Source organism: Danio rerio, chromosome 11 (assembly GCF_049306965.1).
Source record: "Danio rerio strain Tuebingen ecotype United States chromosome 11, GRCz12tu, whole genome shotgun sequence".
NCBI lineage: Eukaryota > Metazoa > Chordata > Actinopteri > Cypriniformes > Danionidae > Danio > Danio rerio.
In genome coordinates this window covers 13,322,168-13,342,500 of record NC_133186.1, presented here as the reverse complement: position 1 = coordinate 13,342,500, position 20,333 = coordinate 13,322,168, and the positions used below count along the sequence as shown (strand labels likewise).

General features: G+C 33.9%; 2 protein-coding genes across 4 annotated transcripts in view; both read right to left on the bottom strand.

Annotated features, from left to right (window-relative positions):
• Positions 1 to 99, bottom strand: part of zgpat (zinc finger, CCCH-type with G patch domain) — a gene marked incomplete in the record, with an annotated part of 13,144 nt that extends 13,045 nt beyond the window's left edge. Inside the window, 1 exon segment of the mRNA NM_200485.2 lies at positions 80 to 99.
• A 907-nt stretch (positions 100 to 1,006) lies between these two features.
• rtel1 (regulator of telomere elongation helicase 1) overlaps positions 1,007 to 20,333 on the bottom strand; it is a 46,400-nt gene continuing 27,073 nt past the window's right edge. The window contains exons 25-33 of one of the 3 annotated variants that reach the window (XM_073915858.1): positions 19,708 to 19,879; positions 15,351 to 15,508; positions 14,777 to 14,872; positions 12,106 to 12,301; positions 5,470 to 5,607; positions 2,492 to 2,602; positions 2,173 to 2,394; positions 1,435 to 1,557; positions 1,007 to 1,335 (exon numbers count right to left, since the gene is read on the bottom strand). In XM_073915858.1, coding sequence (XP_073771959.1) covers positions 1,280 to 1,335; positions 1,435 to 1,557; positions 2,173 to 2,394; positions 2,492 to 2,602; positions 5,470 to 5,607; positions 12,106 to 12,301; positions 14,777 to 14,872; positions 15,351 to 15,508; positions 19,708 to 19,879 — 1,272 coding nt within the window. In that variant the 3' untranslated portion in view covers positions 1,007 to 1,279. 3 annotated transcript variants of the gene reach the window in all.

The following is a 20,333-nucleotide window of genomic DNA, read 5'->3' as shown; positions in this document are numbered from 1 at the left end:
GGCGTTTCCCAAACACCGACCGAGCCACGCCCATTTTACGTCGTGGTAATGAAACCCCTGGAATTTAGTGCATGCCCAGACAGCTAACTGGGAGTCGCTCGAATTTGATCTCACTCTGTCGTCATCAGTCGGCGCTTCCCTAGATGCCATTTCATTTAAGAGCATAAATACTACTACTACTACTGCTACTACTACTACTAATAATAATAATAAAAAACAAAAGATTCGGGCTCTTTCCATACCAGTTTTTGTTTGTTTGGCAGGTTATGTTGTTCATAATAGGACTAAAACATAGACTATACCTTTTTGTCTTCTAGTGGCAATAACAATAAATAAATAAACATCACATGTAATTGCAATGTAGATTGTGTCAAAGCAGCTTAACTGAGAAGTTTTCAGAGTTGAAATTCAGTTTAGTTCAGTTCAGTGTGATTTAATTTTCACTGTTGAAACTTCAAACATTGAAGAGCAAATCCATTGATGCGCAGCTCCACAAGTCCCAAACCAACAAGCCAGTGGCAACAGTGTTGAGAAACAAACTTCACCAATTGACAAAAGTGAAATAAAAAAATATTTACTTATTTTTTCATAAATAAATACATAGACTAATAATCAGGACTGTCATAATGTCTTATATTAATCTGTTAATATATTGTGTATAGTATAGACTGGATAATGTATGTGTTTGTGTATGCATACAATTATATTTTATACAGTATTTAGATTTTATTATCCTGTATGAAATAAAATATAAAACATACAAAATGTGCAACAGAATGACAATTCATATTGTGCAAAGTTCACTCTAACGTATCTGTACTTATAAAGTTAAACCAAAATTACAAAATTACACATCCAGGGCCAAAAACTGGAACCCTTTTGTTTTCTTTTGAGAATTACCATTAAATTAAATATAAACTTTATTATTAAATTAAAATAAAATAAAACTAAACAAAACTTTTTTTTTTTAAAGTGCTGGCAAAGGAAAAATTAAATCACAAATGAATGAAATCACTTACAATATCCTTTATTAAAATGACTTTTTTTCAAAAGAATTTGAAAAACAAAATTTAAATGTAAAGTATAAAACTAATTCATTTATTTATTTAAAAAAATGATCCTAAGTATAAACCGAAAAATTGTAAATACATTTAATGCATTGTAATATGTCAGATGTGCAATATAAGTTTTTTAACACCCTCCTGCATAAAGCCCTGTATGCATGGTATATGTAAATAACAAGGAGATATTGATTTAATATCTCTAAACCTAGCAGCATTTATGAAAAGAAGGACGATATCTTGCGTTGAGTCTTTCCTCCAGATAACTGAGTTGCTGAAAAGAAATACAACAGTTTTGGAAGAATATTAGCATAGTTACTTACTATCCCTTTTAAAGAATTAAATATTTAAATACAATATAAAAAATATATACCTTGATTTACCTGACTTGATCCAATGTCTGAATCCTGGACAACTGCAGAATCATTTCCAGTCAAAGATTTTAACAGCTCACCAAACTGCTTCCTGTGCTGTGGTCGAATGAGCACAGATAAACCTAAATCCACCCGGAAAAAACAAACAAGTTTAGCTTCTTTTTTTTAAGATTCAAAGTCAGTTAAAAGATACAGCTAAAGAATTATTAGCTCTTCTGTGATTTGTATTTATTAATTTTTAAATATTTCCCAAATGATGTAAGGACATTTTCAGTTTTTTCTAGAATATTTTCATTCTGGAGGAAGTCTTATTTGTTTTATTTCAGCTAGAATAAGAGCAGTTTTAATAAAAAAAAAAGTCAATATTATTAACCCCTTAAGCAATATTTTTCTAAGTGTCTAATTGTATTTTTTTTAACAAACCATTACTATACAATGACTTGCCTAATTACTATAATTAACCTAGTTAAGCATTTACATTTACCTTAAAGCTGAATACTAGTATCCGGAAAAACATCTAGTCAAATGTTATTTACTGTCATGGCAAAGACATAAGAAATCAGTTTTTAGAAGAGTTATCAAAACTAATCTGTTAAGAAATGTGTTGAAAAAAATCTTCTCTCCGTTAAACAGAGATTGGGGAAAAATAAACAAGGGGCTAATAATTCAGGAGGGTGAATAATTTGACTTTACAATATTAAAAAGCTGAAGAAGAACCCAAAAAAGAACAGACTAACGTTCTAGTAGAGCGATGTCTTCATCTCTCTCGGTCAATAAGCTCACAACAGTTGAAACCATCTGTTCATAATTGTTTGACGTTTTATACGCCTGCAAGGCTGAAAACATCTGACGGGTTTTTTCTGCACCGATGGCCTGTTTTATGTCTGACAGCAGAGAAGAGCACGACGGGCCTTCTTTGATGGATGTTTGTGGCTTCTGCTCTTCACTTCTCACATTCACTGTAGAAAATTCACAAACAAATCAAAAAGCAAAGGTTTGCATCCAGAACAAGTTCCCTTTAAAATACCAGCATCTCTAGTATACTTCTGATTTTACCTTCCCCTCCATTAAGTTGGATGGTTCCTAGGTGCGAACCACCTTGGTTCAGCAGTCGACTAGAATTCAGCTGCTCAATGGGTGGATTTACAGGAGGAATCTCAGCTTTCGCTAGAAAAAAAAAAACAGTTTAATTAAAGTACCAATTCCCACTATTAACTACTGGCTTATAACCTGCCTATTATTGGCAGTTAATTATTACTATTAAAGTATGATCTTATTCTACATCCCTAATCCTAACTAATACCTAAACCTAACTACTAACGTACTATTAACAAGCAGTTTAAAATGTAAAACAAGTTGCTTACTGAACAGTAAATCTTAATGTTTTGTTAATGGCAGAGATGGGGGACTCGAGTCACATGACTTGACTCAAGTCAAACTTAAGTCGCAAAATTTAGGACTTGCTTGACAAAGATCCAAAAAATACTTGACTTGACTGTCATGACTTGATACTTGATTTGAATTGTTAAATTACTCGAAATAACTTGTTTTTGTTAAATAAATAACTGTTTGTTACATACTATGCATTAGACACAATACCGAAAGTTATATATGTAAATATAAATTGCAAAAGAAATTGCAAACTTTCAAAAATCGACAAAAATTTGATTGACTTGAAAGTGACTTGTTAGACCAAGCTACTGCATGACTTGACTTGACTTGAGATAAGCAGTGACTCGATTGGACTTGACTCGAGTCAGGCAAAAGTTGACTTGACTTGCTTGAGACTTAAAGGTTATGACTCGAGACTTGCTTGTGACTTGCAAATGTGTGACTTACTCCCACATCTGGTTAACAGCGAGTACCTTAAAATGAAGTGGCAGCAAAATTATCATTTTTTTTGATTATTGAAAAAGAAAATAGGGCCTAAATGTTTGTTCTGTCAGACAGAGAGCATTTTTGTTGTCAAAATTTGTAAATAACAAAATACCAAAACATTAATTCCAATAAAAAAAAGAATATATAAAGTCTTATAAAGTTTTTTTTTTTTAAATTGCTGTATTTTTTATTGCAATATATTTAGTTATGATAACTCTAAAATTAAATCCTTAAGTTATAAGGAAAAAAGAAACATCGCTATTTCACAATTTATTGTATTGTATTATGATGCATATCATATCCCCACATTTCATAATGTATTTCGGTCACATTGCTATTTCACAATTTATTGTATTGTATTATGATGCATATCATATTCCCACATTTCATAATGTATTTCGGTCACACTTTACAATAAGTTTTGACAATGTGTTTTCTGTCATAAATAAATAACCAATTTTTATTATATTGTGCATTCATTTTTTTATGTTAATGAAAGTAATTGTTGTTGGTATTAGTTCTAGCTAACTCACAGTCCATTAATTAATGCTAAAAACCACAACTTTAGATTTTTTTTTAATAATGCAATAGTAATTGTTGAACTGCAGCATGATCTCTACATGCTGTAGAAGTGTTGTTCTGTCCTAGCTCAGAAAATACATTAAATAAAATCAATTAATGAAATCTTATTGTGTGACTGGTACTATTTTTTCCAATCAATGTCAAAAGGAATTGTTTTGTTTTTTAATTTTTAGTTTTTAAGTGGAACAAATATCTTTCTGCAGTACCAGTAGTACAGGGTCAGTGTATCTTTTGGTCATTGGATTTTCATTTTAGAAACGGATATTTAAAAACGAAAAACGAGACGTTTTTTTATTTTTGTTTTTCAATTTTAAAACAAAAATCAAAATTTGGCAAATTTTTACTTTTTCACTGTGAAATATATATATATATATATATATATATATATATATATATATATATATATATATATATATATATATATATATATATTGTATTATTAATATTTCATAATATTTAATAATTTTTTTACATGGCAGCATTTTAAATGGAACAACATATTTGACAATATATGCATTATTTGAATTGCTTTACTGAACATTTATCTGAAAGTAAAGTTTTTTGTTAAAATCACTTCCACTTCAAGAGTGACAGTAACATTGGACATTCGTTTGGAATCCCACGTGTGTGTGTGTGTGTCTGTGTGTGTGTGTGTGTGTGTGTGCGTGTGTGTGTGTGTGTGTGTGTGTGTGTGTGTGTGGCAGCATTGCGTCACTGTGAATAAGTCGGTTTATCTGGTTTCAGAATGTAAAAAACAAGTCTTTATTAAAATGAAAATCCAATGACCAAAAGATACACTGACCGTACAGCTACCAGGTTAATCCGGTAGTCACTGCTTAGTGGATGTTTTAAAATGTACCAATAATTTTTATTTACATTACGTTTTCCAGCGCTGAGCATTTAAGCCAATAGGCCCACAAGAAATCTGCACGCGCAGTATTCTGCAGATTTTAAGCCCATCGTTGATTCTGTTTATTTACTTGTGTAAATGTGTGTAAATCTATATTTATTCATTTTTTTATTAATTTCAGTATAATTATTGACTAATATGAAAATAATATGAAAAAGATATATGGGAGACTTACTTTTTTACCGAATAAAGTGGATCTACATGGATTTGCATTGTAAACATTAAATAAAAATTTAAAAGGAATTATTTTTTTGTTTCATATATTAAGTTTTATGATACTCCCAAAATCATTTCGCATAAATTCACAGATTTTTAACAAAATTCTGCGTAGAAATAGCAAAAAATGTCCGCAGATTCCTCCTGTCCCTACCTATGACAGAATGCATCACAATCCACAATTTGTACACTGTGACCTCTTGGCACACCAAAAAAGTTTGTCAACAAAGCATAAAAACAAAACACAAATAAGAGATGCATAATGCTGTAGGAACCAGATTTTGAAGGGCTTGTACTATTTAAATAAGGTGTTTTTATTTAACTAACACCACCTGATGACATCTGCTTATGTAAATACGTTTCTTACAGTCACATCGATGCATATCTGAAGAAAACTGAGATTCTAAGCATTTAAATGTTACCATATACAGGGCTAGTCAAGTGTCACCTGAGTTGTGCCTGAGAGCTTCTTTTTCCTCTCTGGACAATGAATGCTCCTGTTTGTAGCCACAACCTTCACCTGTTAACTCCAAACAACGCTCATCATATTCTTTCTTATGGTGTGGTCGGATAAACTGATAAAGACCTTGAGGGGGGGAAAAATTGTAAGTTAAAGTCAGATGGCAAACAGATAAAGCAAATTGAAGCAATTTGAAATTAAAAAGCAAATTGACTTGAATAAAGAAATTTCATTTAAATCCTTGTATTCTTTCTCCTTGTATGTAAATCCATATTTATTCAATTTTTATATTAATTTCAGTAATATTACTGAATAATATGCATACAATTAAATCAATTATAAACAACAACATTTGTAATGTCATTTTTTTAGGTCTTTTAGTGGGCTAGACAAACCACCTGTAGAAAACGTACTCGTTCATCTTTGACACTTCATTCATTCATTTTCTTGTCGGCTTAGTCCCTTTATTAATCCGGGGTCGCCACAGCGGACTGAACCGCCAACTTATCCAGCAAGTTTTTACGCAGCGGATGCCTTTCCAGCCGCAACCCATCTCTGGGAAACATCCACACACACATTCACACAGACACTCACACACTACGGACAATTTAGCCTACCCAATTCACCTGTACCGCATGTACATGCAAACTCCACACAGAAACGCCAACTGAGCCGAGAATCTAACCAGCGACCTTCTTGCTGTGAGGCGACAGCACTACCTACTGCGCCACTGCTTCACTCATCTTTGACACTTGAATGTTCAATTGTGAATGTACCAGAAATGCACAGTTTTTTTCAAACTTAAATGCCACTTTTGCACAATATCGTGCATAATATTGTTCTGCCTTATGTGAATGTACTTGTATAGTGTTTCTTTAGGTTATGTGTATACTTAAGTTTTTTACTATATGTATAGTTAGTAAAGTTAGAGGACAGCTCTGGTATTTTAGTTAAATATACATTTAATATAGCTCTTACTTTCAGTGTTGGCTTCATATTTATGATTGGTTATTTATGTAGCACTGTAGTCCTGCGAGAGACAACATTTTATTCCACTGTATGTCCACAGATATTGTGAAATGACAATAAAGCTTAACTTGATTTGTATTAGACGAGAAAACTGCTGTACCAATCAAGGGTTTTAATTGCATTATGATTGTAGTTTAATATTTTTATTTTTGTGTGTTAGGTTTTCTTTTCAAATTCGCTGATTTTTTGTTGTATAACTCCGCAGAAATATCTAAAAAGTCCACAGATTCTGCCTGACCCTGCTTATTAGTTATTAGTGGTGTAATGGATCACAAATCTCAGGATTCAGATCACATTATGGTTTTTTAGTCACGGATCGAACCATTCTTCTGATCAGCCATAAAGGGAGGGGACAAATGTAATTTGCTTTCCATTTATTACAGAAACAGTACTGCAAGAAACTTTTGGTTTTAACAAACAGTATTTAGAACCTGTAATTTTATTTAAAAATAAAATGAAGAAGTAATCAATTGAATAAAAATAAATAGTATAATATTCAGTACTGTGAAAAATTCACTCTTACTACTACTGTTGCTGATAACGCTAAATGTAGAAATCTAACATTTATCAATTGTAAAACCTATATTTGTTTGTAGTCTCGTTTTTTAATAAATGATTCAGTCATTCACTCATAAAACTTCATGTTTCATTTCTAGATTTTGAAGAATTATTCGGTGGTATATCTTTGATGGCTGGTCAAATAATGTGATTTCGGTCCAACTTTATATTAAGTGGCCTTAACTAATATGTACTTACACAGGAATTAATAGTATGTTACATGTACTTATTGTGTAAATACATGTATTTCCTGTGTACTTATGCTTGATTAAATACATGTATGTAATTACATCTGTAATTAACTTTTGTAATTACATTTGTAAATACACTGTTGACCATCTCTTACACCTTAACCCACCCTTAAACCTACCCACATAACCAAACCTGTCCATAACCCAACCTCTATCCCAACTCCAAAGCACCACAAGTGTTCTCAAAAACATTATAAACACAGTAAGTACATTGTATTTATTTTTTGATGTAAGTACATAGTAGTTAAGGACACTTAATATAAAGTGGGACAGTGATTTCTACCTACAACTTTCATTTTTGAGCATTGTTAAATGCATTAGATGATTATTTTAATCTTTACAAAAAACATCAGTGGTTTTATCTAAACTGTTATACCAGTACTTTTATGTTATTTGACTGTTTGTAACTTCATAACGAACTCAAAAGACTCAAGAATGAATCTTTCTTGATTTTTGCAATTTTTCAAATAAAGATTTGAATGCAGCGATTTGAAGGATTAATAAACATATGCAAATCACCATCATTTATAATTTATGTTCCGTAGGTGTTAAGATCCCGATCTTTTAATTATTAATTGTGCAGCTCACACTGAATGCATCAATGCAGGCTAAACAAGAAGTGGCAGAAAACAACTTTATTAACCCACCACAACTTCTTCCGATGACATTATATTTTACAAGAAAGCCTAAATGCTTTCATACATGTGATTTGAATGACGCAAAAGGCGAACTCTCTGCGATCGTCACAAATTTAGGATTAATCTACAAGGTAAAACAGTGCTTTAATCTCTGGGTTACGTGTGTTCCAAGTCGTGGGTTGTGATCCGTACGAATAATGGATCAACTGTGATCCGTTACACCCCTATTAGTTATGTAGCCCTCATTACTTATGAAGGCCCACATTTAGCCCTTTATTGAGACTATGTGTTGACTAATATAAATGTAAGTAAAACTATTTTAATTCACTTTTTCAATTATTTTTAGTAATATTTTTGAATAATATACAAATATTTTGGTGATGTATGTACAAAACAGTTGGTTAAGTAAACTGTTTTCTTTTAGTAGATATATTATAAGACTTTGCTTACAAAACAAGTGGACTTAATTGGATAAACCTTGAATAAAAGTTAAACAGTCATTATTTTAAAATTATTAGGGATGCACAATATATCCGCGACTATATCGTTATCGGCCGATTTTCGTTATCTTAATGTCTAAATTAGGCCAATATCTTTAAGAGATAAATTACATAATTGTACAGAACTGTCGGCCTCGCGCATGCGTGGGTGGACGTTGCTCAGACTTGTCCAGTGCACTATAATGGATCTCTCCTCACATTGTTTATTCCTTCAAAGTCCATCCTTTCTTCATGTGGTATAGCTGTGCGTTAATAACTCAGTAAGTAACCATGTTTCTTATCATTGTAGATATCTTTAATTGAGTGCCATTGTGTGTTTTGCTTTCAATCGCCTCAGGAAAAAATATTACATGTGTAAATATTACAGCAGTGATGCACACGTGTTAAACAACTCGTTACGTTGTTTGTAATCTAAAATGATTATTTGTTATTATTATTAATGCGTTGCTTGCCATGTGTTGTTTATGTAAGATTCAATTTAGTTTGATTGTAATATTCATATTGTTTATAACGAGCGAGCGTAAGGGCCGTCACCGCACACACACACACACATTACACACACACACAGATCTGACCGCCTCACAGCAGCACTGGGAAGAGGTTCGCCGACTGGTCACTGAATCTAGTGTCGGGGCTCTCAACTCGCCACACATTCTGTCTTTATATTATGCTCTGTGTTTGTCATAAAGTCATGATCAATGTATGTGTTGTATCAAAATCTGACTCTGAGGGCAAACCTGCACGTGCAGTTGAGTGAAACTCACAGCGGTTTATCAAACTTTTCATCAATCATTTTTCCCGCAATTGACAGCAAGAACAACATAGAAGCGTTGTCTGATCGACAAACAGCAGCTACATGTTCAAAAGAATCTAAAACGCCAAATAGAATGAATCTATCTAAAGTAATACAATCTGTATCTAGCTTTTCGCTTGTACTGTGGCTCCGAACTGTTAAAACACCTCTAAAAAGGCTTTTTCAGACATTACATATTTGTACTAGGGTTGGGTACCAAAACCTGGTGCCATTATAGCACCGCTACCTTTGTAACTGGTATGTACCAGATCAAATCAGCATATAAATTTCGGTGCCACTAGTGCTGCGACAAGTACGTCAAAGGCACACATAGGTACGCGTTGTCACACCATCTCTAGACATTTAATTCTAAACAACTTTGAGGAATACGGACCGACGATGTCTGGTGTTTGTTCACGTTGCTTAGAGGACGGACGCACGCAATGCACGCAGTACAGCACATTCGGTAAGCGAAAGCGACTCTCTTCAGATCGACACGCATGATCGCGTACATTAAATTTGCTTAAACTAAGTGTTCTAAAGCGTATTTTACAAGCAAGGATTCTGACACAGCAACGTGAGCACTTGCTCTGTCAGTGACGGTGCTGCGTGCATTAGCCTAGGTTGATGCCCAAATTGACACAGGCAATAGCAATTTTAACACTTTTAATATAGGAAGTGCTTGGCTATGCAGAGACCATTATTAATCAGAAATCTTCCCCATGGTGACAGTCAGGGCATAACATTTTACAAGTTATTTTGCAAGACAGTTTTGCAAGATCCAGTCCTTTGAACTATTTTATAGTATTTTATTCAGATTAAAGTGTAATTTAAAGACTTAATCAGTTAACTATGAAAGTTGAAATAATTAGACAAATTATTTTGTAACTGATTTGTTGTGTATATAAAAAAATACAGTAAATATTTCTTAAGGAGGCTAATAATACTGACCTTAATTATTATTTTTATTAAAAACTGCTTTTATTCAAGAATTAAACAATAAGAAACACGACTTATTATGACTCCAGAATATAATTTTTTTAGGAAACTTTAAGAAACTTTAAGAAAATTTAGGAAATTTTAAGAAACATTACTTTAAATGAATGAGAGGGCAAAATAAATTGACTTCAACTGTAGGCCTATCTGTTAAAGTTTACAGGTGCAAAAATGTGCCTTGATGTACTTGAATGTTAGAAATGTGTTATCCTACACCAGTACAAAGCTACTTGTCAAATAAATGAACAAGGAAGATTATTTTGAGTTTAAGTTATTTAATTATCTTGTTTATGATTTGAAGTATTTATCTTTTTTTTATATTTTAGCAATTTTATTTTTTGAAGTATTTTGTGATATATATTAAAATGTGCCCCCCAAAAGTACAAGTGGCCCCTGCCCGCAAATGGTCAAAGGAAATATATTAATGCAATTCAAATATATAAAATATGAATTGATGTTTACTTTAAACTTTAATTATATTGTTCTATTAAAAATATTTTTTAAAGATTGTCAAATAAAAGATTTTTCTAGACTCATCCACCTCTAGACTCATCCACCACAATTTGGTGGCTTAAAAGTATCCGTTCAAGCATTCGTTTTAAAAGTATCAATTTAGCACCGGTATCGAAATAAACCCAAACAATACCCAACCCTAGTATGTCCATCACTGTAACACGTTTTATTCAAGAACATTTGGGCTGGTTTTAGTCCTTAGCTCTTTCATTTTCCTTTTATTTAAATATATATTTAACTTGCTTGTTGATTAAATGCCAGTTTGTTATTTAACTTGTTATTATAATAATAGGTTAATAAAAAAACATTTTTTTGCATGCTGATTTATGTGAAATCGTGAATATGGGTCAATATAATCACCTTGCAATTTTGAAATCATAGCTTTTTTGCTTTGAGTATAGACTATTCAGTTCATAAGAGCATAAACTTCGTTTATGAAGTTTGCTGTATAAAAATATTACATTTTGAAATATTTATAATTATCGGCCTATTTATATCGGCTATCAGCCTCCAAGTCTGAAGAGTTATTGGTAATCAATATCGGCCAAAAAATCCTTATCGGTGCATCCCTAAAATTATGTCATTTTATTTTGTGTTAAAAATCAATCCATAGATTTTTACAAAATTCTATGCAGAAATAGCAATAAAGTCCACAGATTCTGTCTGGAACTGCTTATTAATGTTGACTTATACTTCTGCGTCAAGCACACGCGTATGGTCCGGCGCAGCCTTCACGCAGTCGCATTGCCCTTGCCGTGACTGACGGCGACGCTGACGCGCACCACTCAAAAACGGTAACTACACAATGCAACAAAGTGTAGCGCAAGCTCTGTGATTGATCAGCTTGGTAGCTGTGCCTAGAATGGGCGGTGCTGAGACCTGCGAGCCTGATGGAGCGAGTGTTTACAAGTGTCAAGTCCTGTGAAGGAGCTCCAGATGGAAACCTTTGTTTTGTGTTTAACTTATGATTAAAGTTGTTGCACGTCCTTCAGTTCCCGCCTCTGAATGATCGAGTTTTAGCTACTTGTACATTAAGGAAGAATTCATAAAATACAAAACACTTGCGAAAATTCGATACAGAGGAGCATAACATAAACTACTGCCAGCAAGACAAACAGCACCTTAAAGTATAAATGCACGACTACACTCAAGGTATGTGCCGTGGGTCAAGCTGATCACTCAACACAGAAGTATAAACCGACCTTTAGTTATGTAGCACTTATTACTCATAAGTTTATAGTTCATTTACTCTGCAGAATTTTTTCTAAATTCCATTGCTGAAATAAGTCATCAGGTTCTACCTGGCCCAGTTCAAGGTATGGATCGATTAAGATTGCATCACATACCTCTCAGCAGACTGTGAGTGTTGTGGTCTTGTATGAGGGGTTCAGCCACAGTAGCCAGAAGGTTATTCAAGTCATCTGCCGTCTTGTATGACTGAAGCGCCTCCATGATTAGCTTGAAGTTCTCATGACTCAGGCATCTTCTCAGCTCCATCATGAAAGCCTTGCCAGTTTTTGCAGTATGGGAAGTCACTGTTTCCTGAAGCACAGCCAGCAGAAGAAATAGAGTACATTAATAATAATTCTAAAAAAATCTTTTGGTTGCCTAAATCCATTTACTATGGTAATACACTAAATGTGAGGGTAAATTGTGTTATTTTTACATTGCAAAATTCTTAGTCGCAAAAATAAAGACCAAAACAAGGGCTCTACACAACACTACTGTTCAAAAGATAGAGAACTTTACAATGTTTAGGGTTTTTTGGGGACACATTTTTGATTTTACACAAAAGGGCCAAACAAAAACCTCCAAATGTCAATTTCAATAAGACAAAAATAAATATGTTGAAGTATTTTCATTATTATTACAACTTTTAATCAGAAAGGGCACATTAAATTAACAAAAACGTTAAAATTATTTCATTGTTAAAAAAACCTATTTTAACCTTTTTTAGGTTTTTTAACACAAAGGAAGATATTGTGAAAAATGCTGGTTGCTGAGACCCCTTAAATTCCTTTGTATTTTTCTTTTCCTACTATGGCTGTTGATGGGTCTCATACCCTGAATTCTTCAAAATATATATTTTTTTGTGTTAAACAGAAGAAAGAAACTCATAAAGGTTTAAAACCACCTGAGATTAAATGATAAGGTAATGTTCATTTTTGGGTGAACTAACCCTTAAAGTTGACAGTTAATACATTATTAGATTTATTTCACTTTTAAACAATGAATATTTCTATTTCATATAAATGCTGTTTTTTTAGCTTTCTATACATCAAATAATCAAATTCATAACACTTTCCATAAATTAAATAACAAATATTTATTACTAATATTATTTCTTCTTTTTTCTTATTATTACATTCTTATTATGTCTTTCTTGGTGTTATTATTACATAATTATTAGTGTTGGGCAAAGATTAATTGCATCCAAAACAAAAATTTGTTTTGGCATAAGATATGCGTGTATTTATATATATTGAAGGTAACACTTTACAATAAGGTTCATGAGTTAGTGCATTTACTAACATGAACCAATCATGAACAACACATGTACAGCATTTAATCATAATTGAACATTTACTAATGCATTATTAACATCCAAGTCCATGCTTGTTAACATTAGTTAATGCACCATGAGTTAACATGAACTAAGAATGAACAACTGTATTTTCATTAACTAACGTTAACTAGCATGAACAAATACAGTAGTAAATGTATTGCTCATTGTTTGTTCATGTTAATAAATGCATTAATTGACATTAACTAATGAACCTTATTGTAAAGTGTGACCATATTAAATATATAATAAAACACACACAAATCTTCATTAATTTTCCTTCAGCTTTATTAATCAGGGGTCGCCACAGTGGAATGAACCGCCAAATTATCCAACATATGTTTTAAACAGTGGATGCCCTAAAAGCTGCAACCTATCAATGGGAAACATCCAAAAACATATTCACACACACACATACACTACGGCCAATTTAGCTTTTTCAATGTACTTATAACGCATGTCTTTGGATTATGGGGGAAACCGGAGCACCAGACGAAACCTACGATAAAACGGGGAGATCATGCAAACTAAACACAGAAATGCCCAACCGGGACTCAAACCAGCGACCTTATCGTGTACTTTATCGTCCTGTATCTTGATTTAGAATTTTTTTGATTTTTGGATTGAAAACAGGACAAAACTTTTTAGTTTATTATTATTTTAATTTTTATTATTATTATTTTTATTACAGCTCAGCGATGAGCTTATTTGAATAAAGTTTTTTTGAATAAAAGGTTAAAAATGTATTCATAATCTATTAAGGCTTTTCTATTGATTATTCGAAGAAATAATCAACAGATTAATCAATTATTAAAATAATCAATTGTTGCAGCCCTAATATATATATATATATAAATATAAAAAATATATATATATAATATATATATATAATAAAATATATAAATATTAAAAAAAAAATATATATATATATATATATATTTTTTTTTTTTCCAAGTTTTTTTTTTTTCATTTATTTATTTGGTATATGCAATGCAATCACATACATAAAAACAAAGCTTTACAAAACTTTTGAATAGAATTTAAATTTATATATAATTTCTATAATATACATATTTCATATCTTAATATAAATAAACAGTTTATTAAATATGCACATATTATGTGTGTGTGTGTGTGTGTGTGTGTGTGTGTGTGTGTGTGTGTGTGTGTGTGTGTGTGTGTGTGTGTGTGTGTTTGTTTATATAAACATAACTTTTATTTAATTTTGGAAGCGATTAATTGTTTTTAATCTTTGAACTAATTATTATTATCATTATTATTATAATAATAATAATTATTATTATTATTATTATTATTATTATTATACGAAAAAAAGACTGATTACTAATCAGAGAATAATAATACAGGTTTTGTATAGTCTTATTATACTGAGCATACAAGGGTATTCTGTATATACCAATGAACTAAAAAAAAATTCAATCTGGATGCCTCACCCGTTCTTGAACCACTTTAATTTTCCGTTTCCCGCCCCTCGATTCATCATCCAGACGTTTGTCATGCTGGAGAGAAAGAGTAGACAAGCGACTCGCCTGCAGGGTCAAATAACCAAAGGGAGAAATGGAAAATTAGTGAAAAAGATTTGCTCACACAAGTAACGGCATGTGCAGAAAAAGTTATAAACTAATCTGACGAAAGGAAAAGGAATTGAGGATAAAGATAAAAAGAGATCAAAGTTGTCATTCAAAACCCTGATCGTGATTTATGAGGCAATTCTTTACCATTCATATCCCATTTACTCAGCAAAAAAATCCATTTTCTAGGTTATTCACTTTCAATTTCTCTGAGAGAAGTCCTGTGCTCTCCCATTAGGCTATCTTATGAATTCAGAAGATCTGGAAAATGGTCCAAACATTGTATTGGACAGTTTTTATCACACTTGTCTTTTTTGCATCTCGGCACTATACATCACTATCCACTTTCATTATATAGACAAAAAAAACGCACCGGCATTCTGCATTACATCTCATTTGGTGTTAAACATTGGAGAGAAAATAAAAATGGTCTCACTCTTTCCTCCCCAACCATGGTGTCTTCCCTTTCTTCTTTGTTGGTTGTGTCGTCCAGGGCATCCAGCAGGCTGACTGGTTTCCTTTTGCTTGTCATCTCCTTCTCATATTGAATGCAAAGTCTGGCTGCACCTTCCCGTCCTGAATGCTCTTCGGAGTCTAAAACATCACAGTCACTTTTGCTGACTTGTAACTAGGACTGCACAATATTGGAAAGATCTGACATTGCAATGTTTCTTTTTCTGCGATATTTATTGCGATATGAATACAAATTTACCATATGGCTTGAATAGCTCTATTTGGGGAATAAAAACCCTTAATTTAGATTGGTTGGGTTGATTTTGTAAGGGTGTGAAAAATAACATGTATAAAAATAGAAATAAGTAAATTGCTAGCAAGAACAATCACAATAGAACAAAAATAATTGAAATGTACTGTACTGTTTATTTATATAGCGTATTTATTGTGCATGGCCATACACCCAGAGGGCTTCACAATCATGAGGGGGGTCTCTTCACACCAACACCAGTGTGCAGCATCCACTTGGGATGGTGCACACACCACACACCAGCTATTGGGGGAGTGGAGAGACAGTGATAGAGCCAATTTGGTGGATGGGGATGAATGGGAGGCCATGATCATAAGGGCCGATTGAGGGACTTTGGCCAGGACACCGGGGTTACACCCCTGCTCTTTACGAGAAGTGCCATGGGATTTTTAATGACCACAGAGTCAGGGCCTTGGTTTAAAGTCTAATCCGAAAGATGGCGCCCACTAGAGATCTGCGCGGGACTAAATTTTAAATCCCACTCCCGCCTGCACCTGCCAGGTTTTAGCCCGAACCCGACCGCTCCCGCTTATATTAAGCACTTGTTGTCCCGCTGCCTGACCCGCCCCGTTTTCTACCCGCAGCGCCCGATCCCGCTAAAGAGCGGGGGGAGAACAAAACCGAAAATCACCCAGTTATACACTCCAGACATCCTATAACAAGCTGTCTGTATAAACACACACACGCACAGCACCAAGCGCACACACGCACGCACGCACACACACACACACACACACACACACACACACACACACACACACACACACACACACACACACACACACACACACACACACACACACACACACACACACACACACACACACACACACACACAGACAAAGCTCTCTCTCTCTCTCTCTCTCTCATTCCCGCGCGCGCGCCCACTAACACACTCATAAGCACCAAGCACACACACACAGGCAAAGATCTCTCTCTCTCATTCGCGCACGCGCACACACACACACACACACACACACATCTCTCATTCGCGCGTGCGCATACATACACACACACACACAGCAACAAACAAGCTAAACACAGCATCGTGCTATTTCATTTACACACATATATACGCGTGCACACTCGGGAGTCGGGAGCGATATTGCTTGACAGCCCGCTCCCGTCCTAAATTAAACCCGTTACCGACCGCTCCCGTGATTTATTTGGAAATTTATACCCGCGCCGCAGAAATCTGGTTGGGTCCTGCGGCGCCTGCAGGACAGCAGCGGGAATGCAGACCTCTAGCGCCCACTGACAGTGTAGTGTCCCCTTCACTTTTACTGGGGCATTAGGACTCACACAGGCCACAGGTTAAGCGCCCTCTGCTGGCCTCACTAACACCACTTCCAACAGCAACCTAGTTTTCCCATGTGGTCTCCCATCCAGGTACTGACCAGGCTCAGACCTGCTTAGCTTCAGTGAGTGACCGGTCTTGGGCTGCAGGGTGATATGGCAATGAACAGTGTTTAATGGTTTTCCGGAGAGTCAAACAGTAAATTTATTTCAGATGAAACAAGTGTCAGATGTAAAATAACACAGTATAGTCTTCGATGTATTAATAATTCAGTAATATTAAAGTCACAAATGTTTTACGTTATTGTGCCCGAATGCTCTACACTCTCCTAAAATCCCTTTAAAACACGTGCAAAAGATAAAGCTTCCCTCTGTTATGGTTATACTTTGCATTGACATCACAAATCTCATGTATTCTCAATTGCTGATCAACTACAATCCCAATTTAACATTGCATCCTCTGTGATGTGACTATAGCGGGGACACATATTGGGATATCGATGCTGAAACGATATATTGTGCAGCCCTACTTGTAACATGTTAAATCATAGTCCAAATAACAAAATCTAATATATTACACAGAACTGGTCTCGATCAAATATCCAATAATTAATAAGTTTAATTGGACTTTTTATAAATCACTGTGCTATTAAATGACACTCAAAGTCAAAATTAAATCGGATTATAAGTTAATTGTAGCTTAATTACTTGTTTTTTATATTCTAGGGCTGCACAATATTGCAAAGTTGTGTTTTTCTAAGCTATGAAAGAAAATACAGGAAGTTTTACCTTTTAAATTGTTAAATTAGGATACAAATAGCCATTTTAAAATTGCATTGATTTGGTGGGAACAGAGAGAAAAAAAAGTAGTAAATTGATATTAGAAACCTTTAAGTGCAAAATCATTTTAAGGATGAATAATTTAAGGAAAACTAAACATTTCAGCACTCGAAACTCAAACCATAAAGTGAACAAAGTTTCTAAGCTCTATTTTAACAATCTAGATGCAAAGTCTAAAGTGCATGGGGCAAAAGCATTAAGGGCGTGTCTGAATCCACTTTTGCTAGTTTAAGTATGGAAAAATACGCTCTGCTCTCCGGCGCAAAACTAATGTTAGCCGATCTCCACACTGATCTCCTGTAACGTTATTTGAATTTGATTTAAACAATGTTTCTGACATTTTGAGTTTCGGCATGTTGTCGAGGTAATCTACTGAATTTGCAGTTATAAAATATTAATGTTCTAAAAATCTAATTTTAAGTAATAACTTTAGCTGTAAATGTTATTATTTATATACACCATTTACCGCTGACTTTTTATTTAAAAACACCTACTAAACATTGAAATGAAGGTGAATTCTTATTAGCCAGATTTTAAGGCATGGAATAAACCAAATGAAAACGGGGTAAAAAAAAAAGATAAACAATATACAAGCGATGTTGCAGCAGCTGATATGCCTATATCATATAGACATCAGTAGAGCAATAATACTGCTAAGTTTATTGTACAAATTGACAGGTAAACCGAGGGCTTAAATAAGAGGATCTGGTAAAACGTAAGTTTATTTCATAACAGAAAATCATAATGGAATTTAAATAAGTAAATCATGCTTCAGTGTTCAGGGTTGCAAAATTTTACTGTAAGACATTTTTGAGATCATGGTGATGTTTTAACTGACTAAAATTACTATTGTTGACTACATCATTTTGGTATGTTGAGTCCTAACATCCACGGTAAAGATCTGAACTTCTCATCGCTGCTGTGCATCTAACCAAGCAGCCTTGCACACATATTGTACTTAAGGCTGCTGTTGCGTGCTGCTGTATTTGAGTTTGAGGATGGGTAGATGATAGTGGTAGATGATAGTGTTCATGTGTCCTCTGAATACATGTTTCAAAAAATGTACGGCTGAGTTTTTATTATACAATGTTTATTCTGTTGATTTTAAATTTTGCACCTAACAAATATCCTTATATAGAAAAATAAAAAAAAATAACACTGAAACTAATAAAAACTAAACTAAAACTAAATAATTTCAAAAAATAGAAACTAATAAAAACTAGTAAATCTCCCTCGAAAACAAACTAAAACTGAATTTAAAAAACAAAAAGTCAAAATGAAATAAAAAACTAAAGCTAATGAAAAATACAAAACTGTTATAACCTTTCTTTGTAGGCTTTTCTAAGCTAACTCTGTAAAAACCAAGGTCCCCCTTTGCATTGCACTTTGAGAATTTTACATTGAGAGATGCTGTTTATGTTCACACAGCTACATTACACATCAACTAAAGTTTAAAATATGACATCGTAGTGGATCACCCCTTTCAGTACTTTTAAAAGCACACTTTAAATTAAATGTTGAAGTTTTTCTCTTTTTGTTTTACCTGAAAGCACAATTAATGTTCAAACGATTTATAATGTTTAAAGTGGCTGACAATAATACATATTATTACAATAATAATAGGAATTAATCTGCCTAGTTTTTGAACTGTGCAGTGCTGTAGCTGCTTAATTAAACCTACTACGCTATTGTATTTCAATACTGGTCATTATGGTGGCACTTTGAGAGACAATTTTTTTCTGAGGTGGAACCACTGGCCTAAATGACCTTAGAAACCAGCAGTACGTACATTTGCTTAATTAAATCACATCTAACATGATTTGACAAATCCCACATGCAGCATTAATACAAGAACCAAGAGCCTCATGAAAAAGACAAATAGTGGTGAGCTCACCTAATTTTCTTCTTTTTAGGCTGGGGACGTGAGCGTCTAGTGTTTTGGCCTTTTGATAGATGTCACTGGGCCAGACACTCTTAGTAGGGCAGCTGGAGCCTGTGTTGAGCAGTCTGGTGTCTGCCTGATTTTCATGGCCCTCGGCCTTTCCTTTCTTAACAGGAACCGGTCTCTGATACACAAATGAATCAATGAATGTTAGGCATAGGACGAGAATCGGTTTCAAGCTTACCCAAGCGGCAACCTCCCGCTCTCCCTCAGGAAGCCAATACGGAAGTAACTCCGCTAGTCGTGGCCGCTCCTGGCTCCAAAACAGAGCAAATTTCACAGTGTTTTATGTGGCTTTACACAGTCAACTGCCTTTTGGACTTGTTTCCTACAATTATTAGATGACATGGCATGCTGAGTGCACTTAATTGTGCTCACAAACAATTCACGTGGCCTCCGTTTCCCATGTGATTAAAGTTATATACTTATATACCATCTCTATACATGTATTTGTTTTATTTAAGATCGTTTATATTTATATTTAGAGCTGTAATGCACTCCAGAATCTGACAGATTGACTAGCTGTAGGCTCTAGAACAGTCATCTGAAGCGTTGTCATAAAGTGTTATGCTGGACTT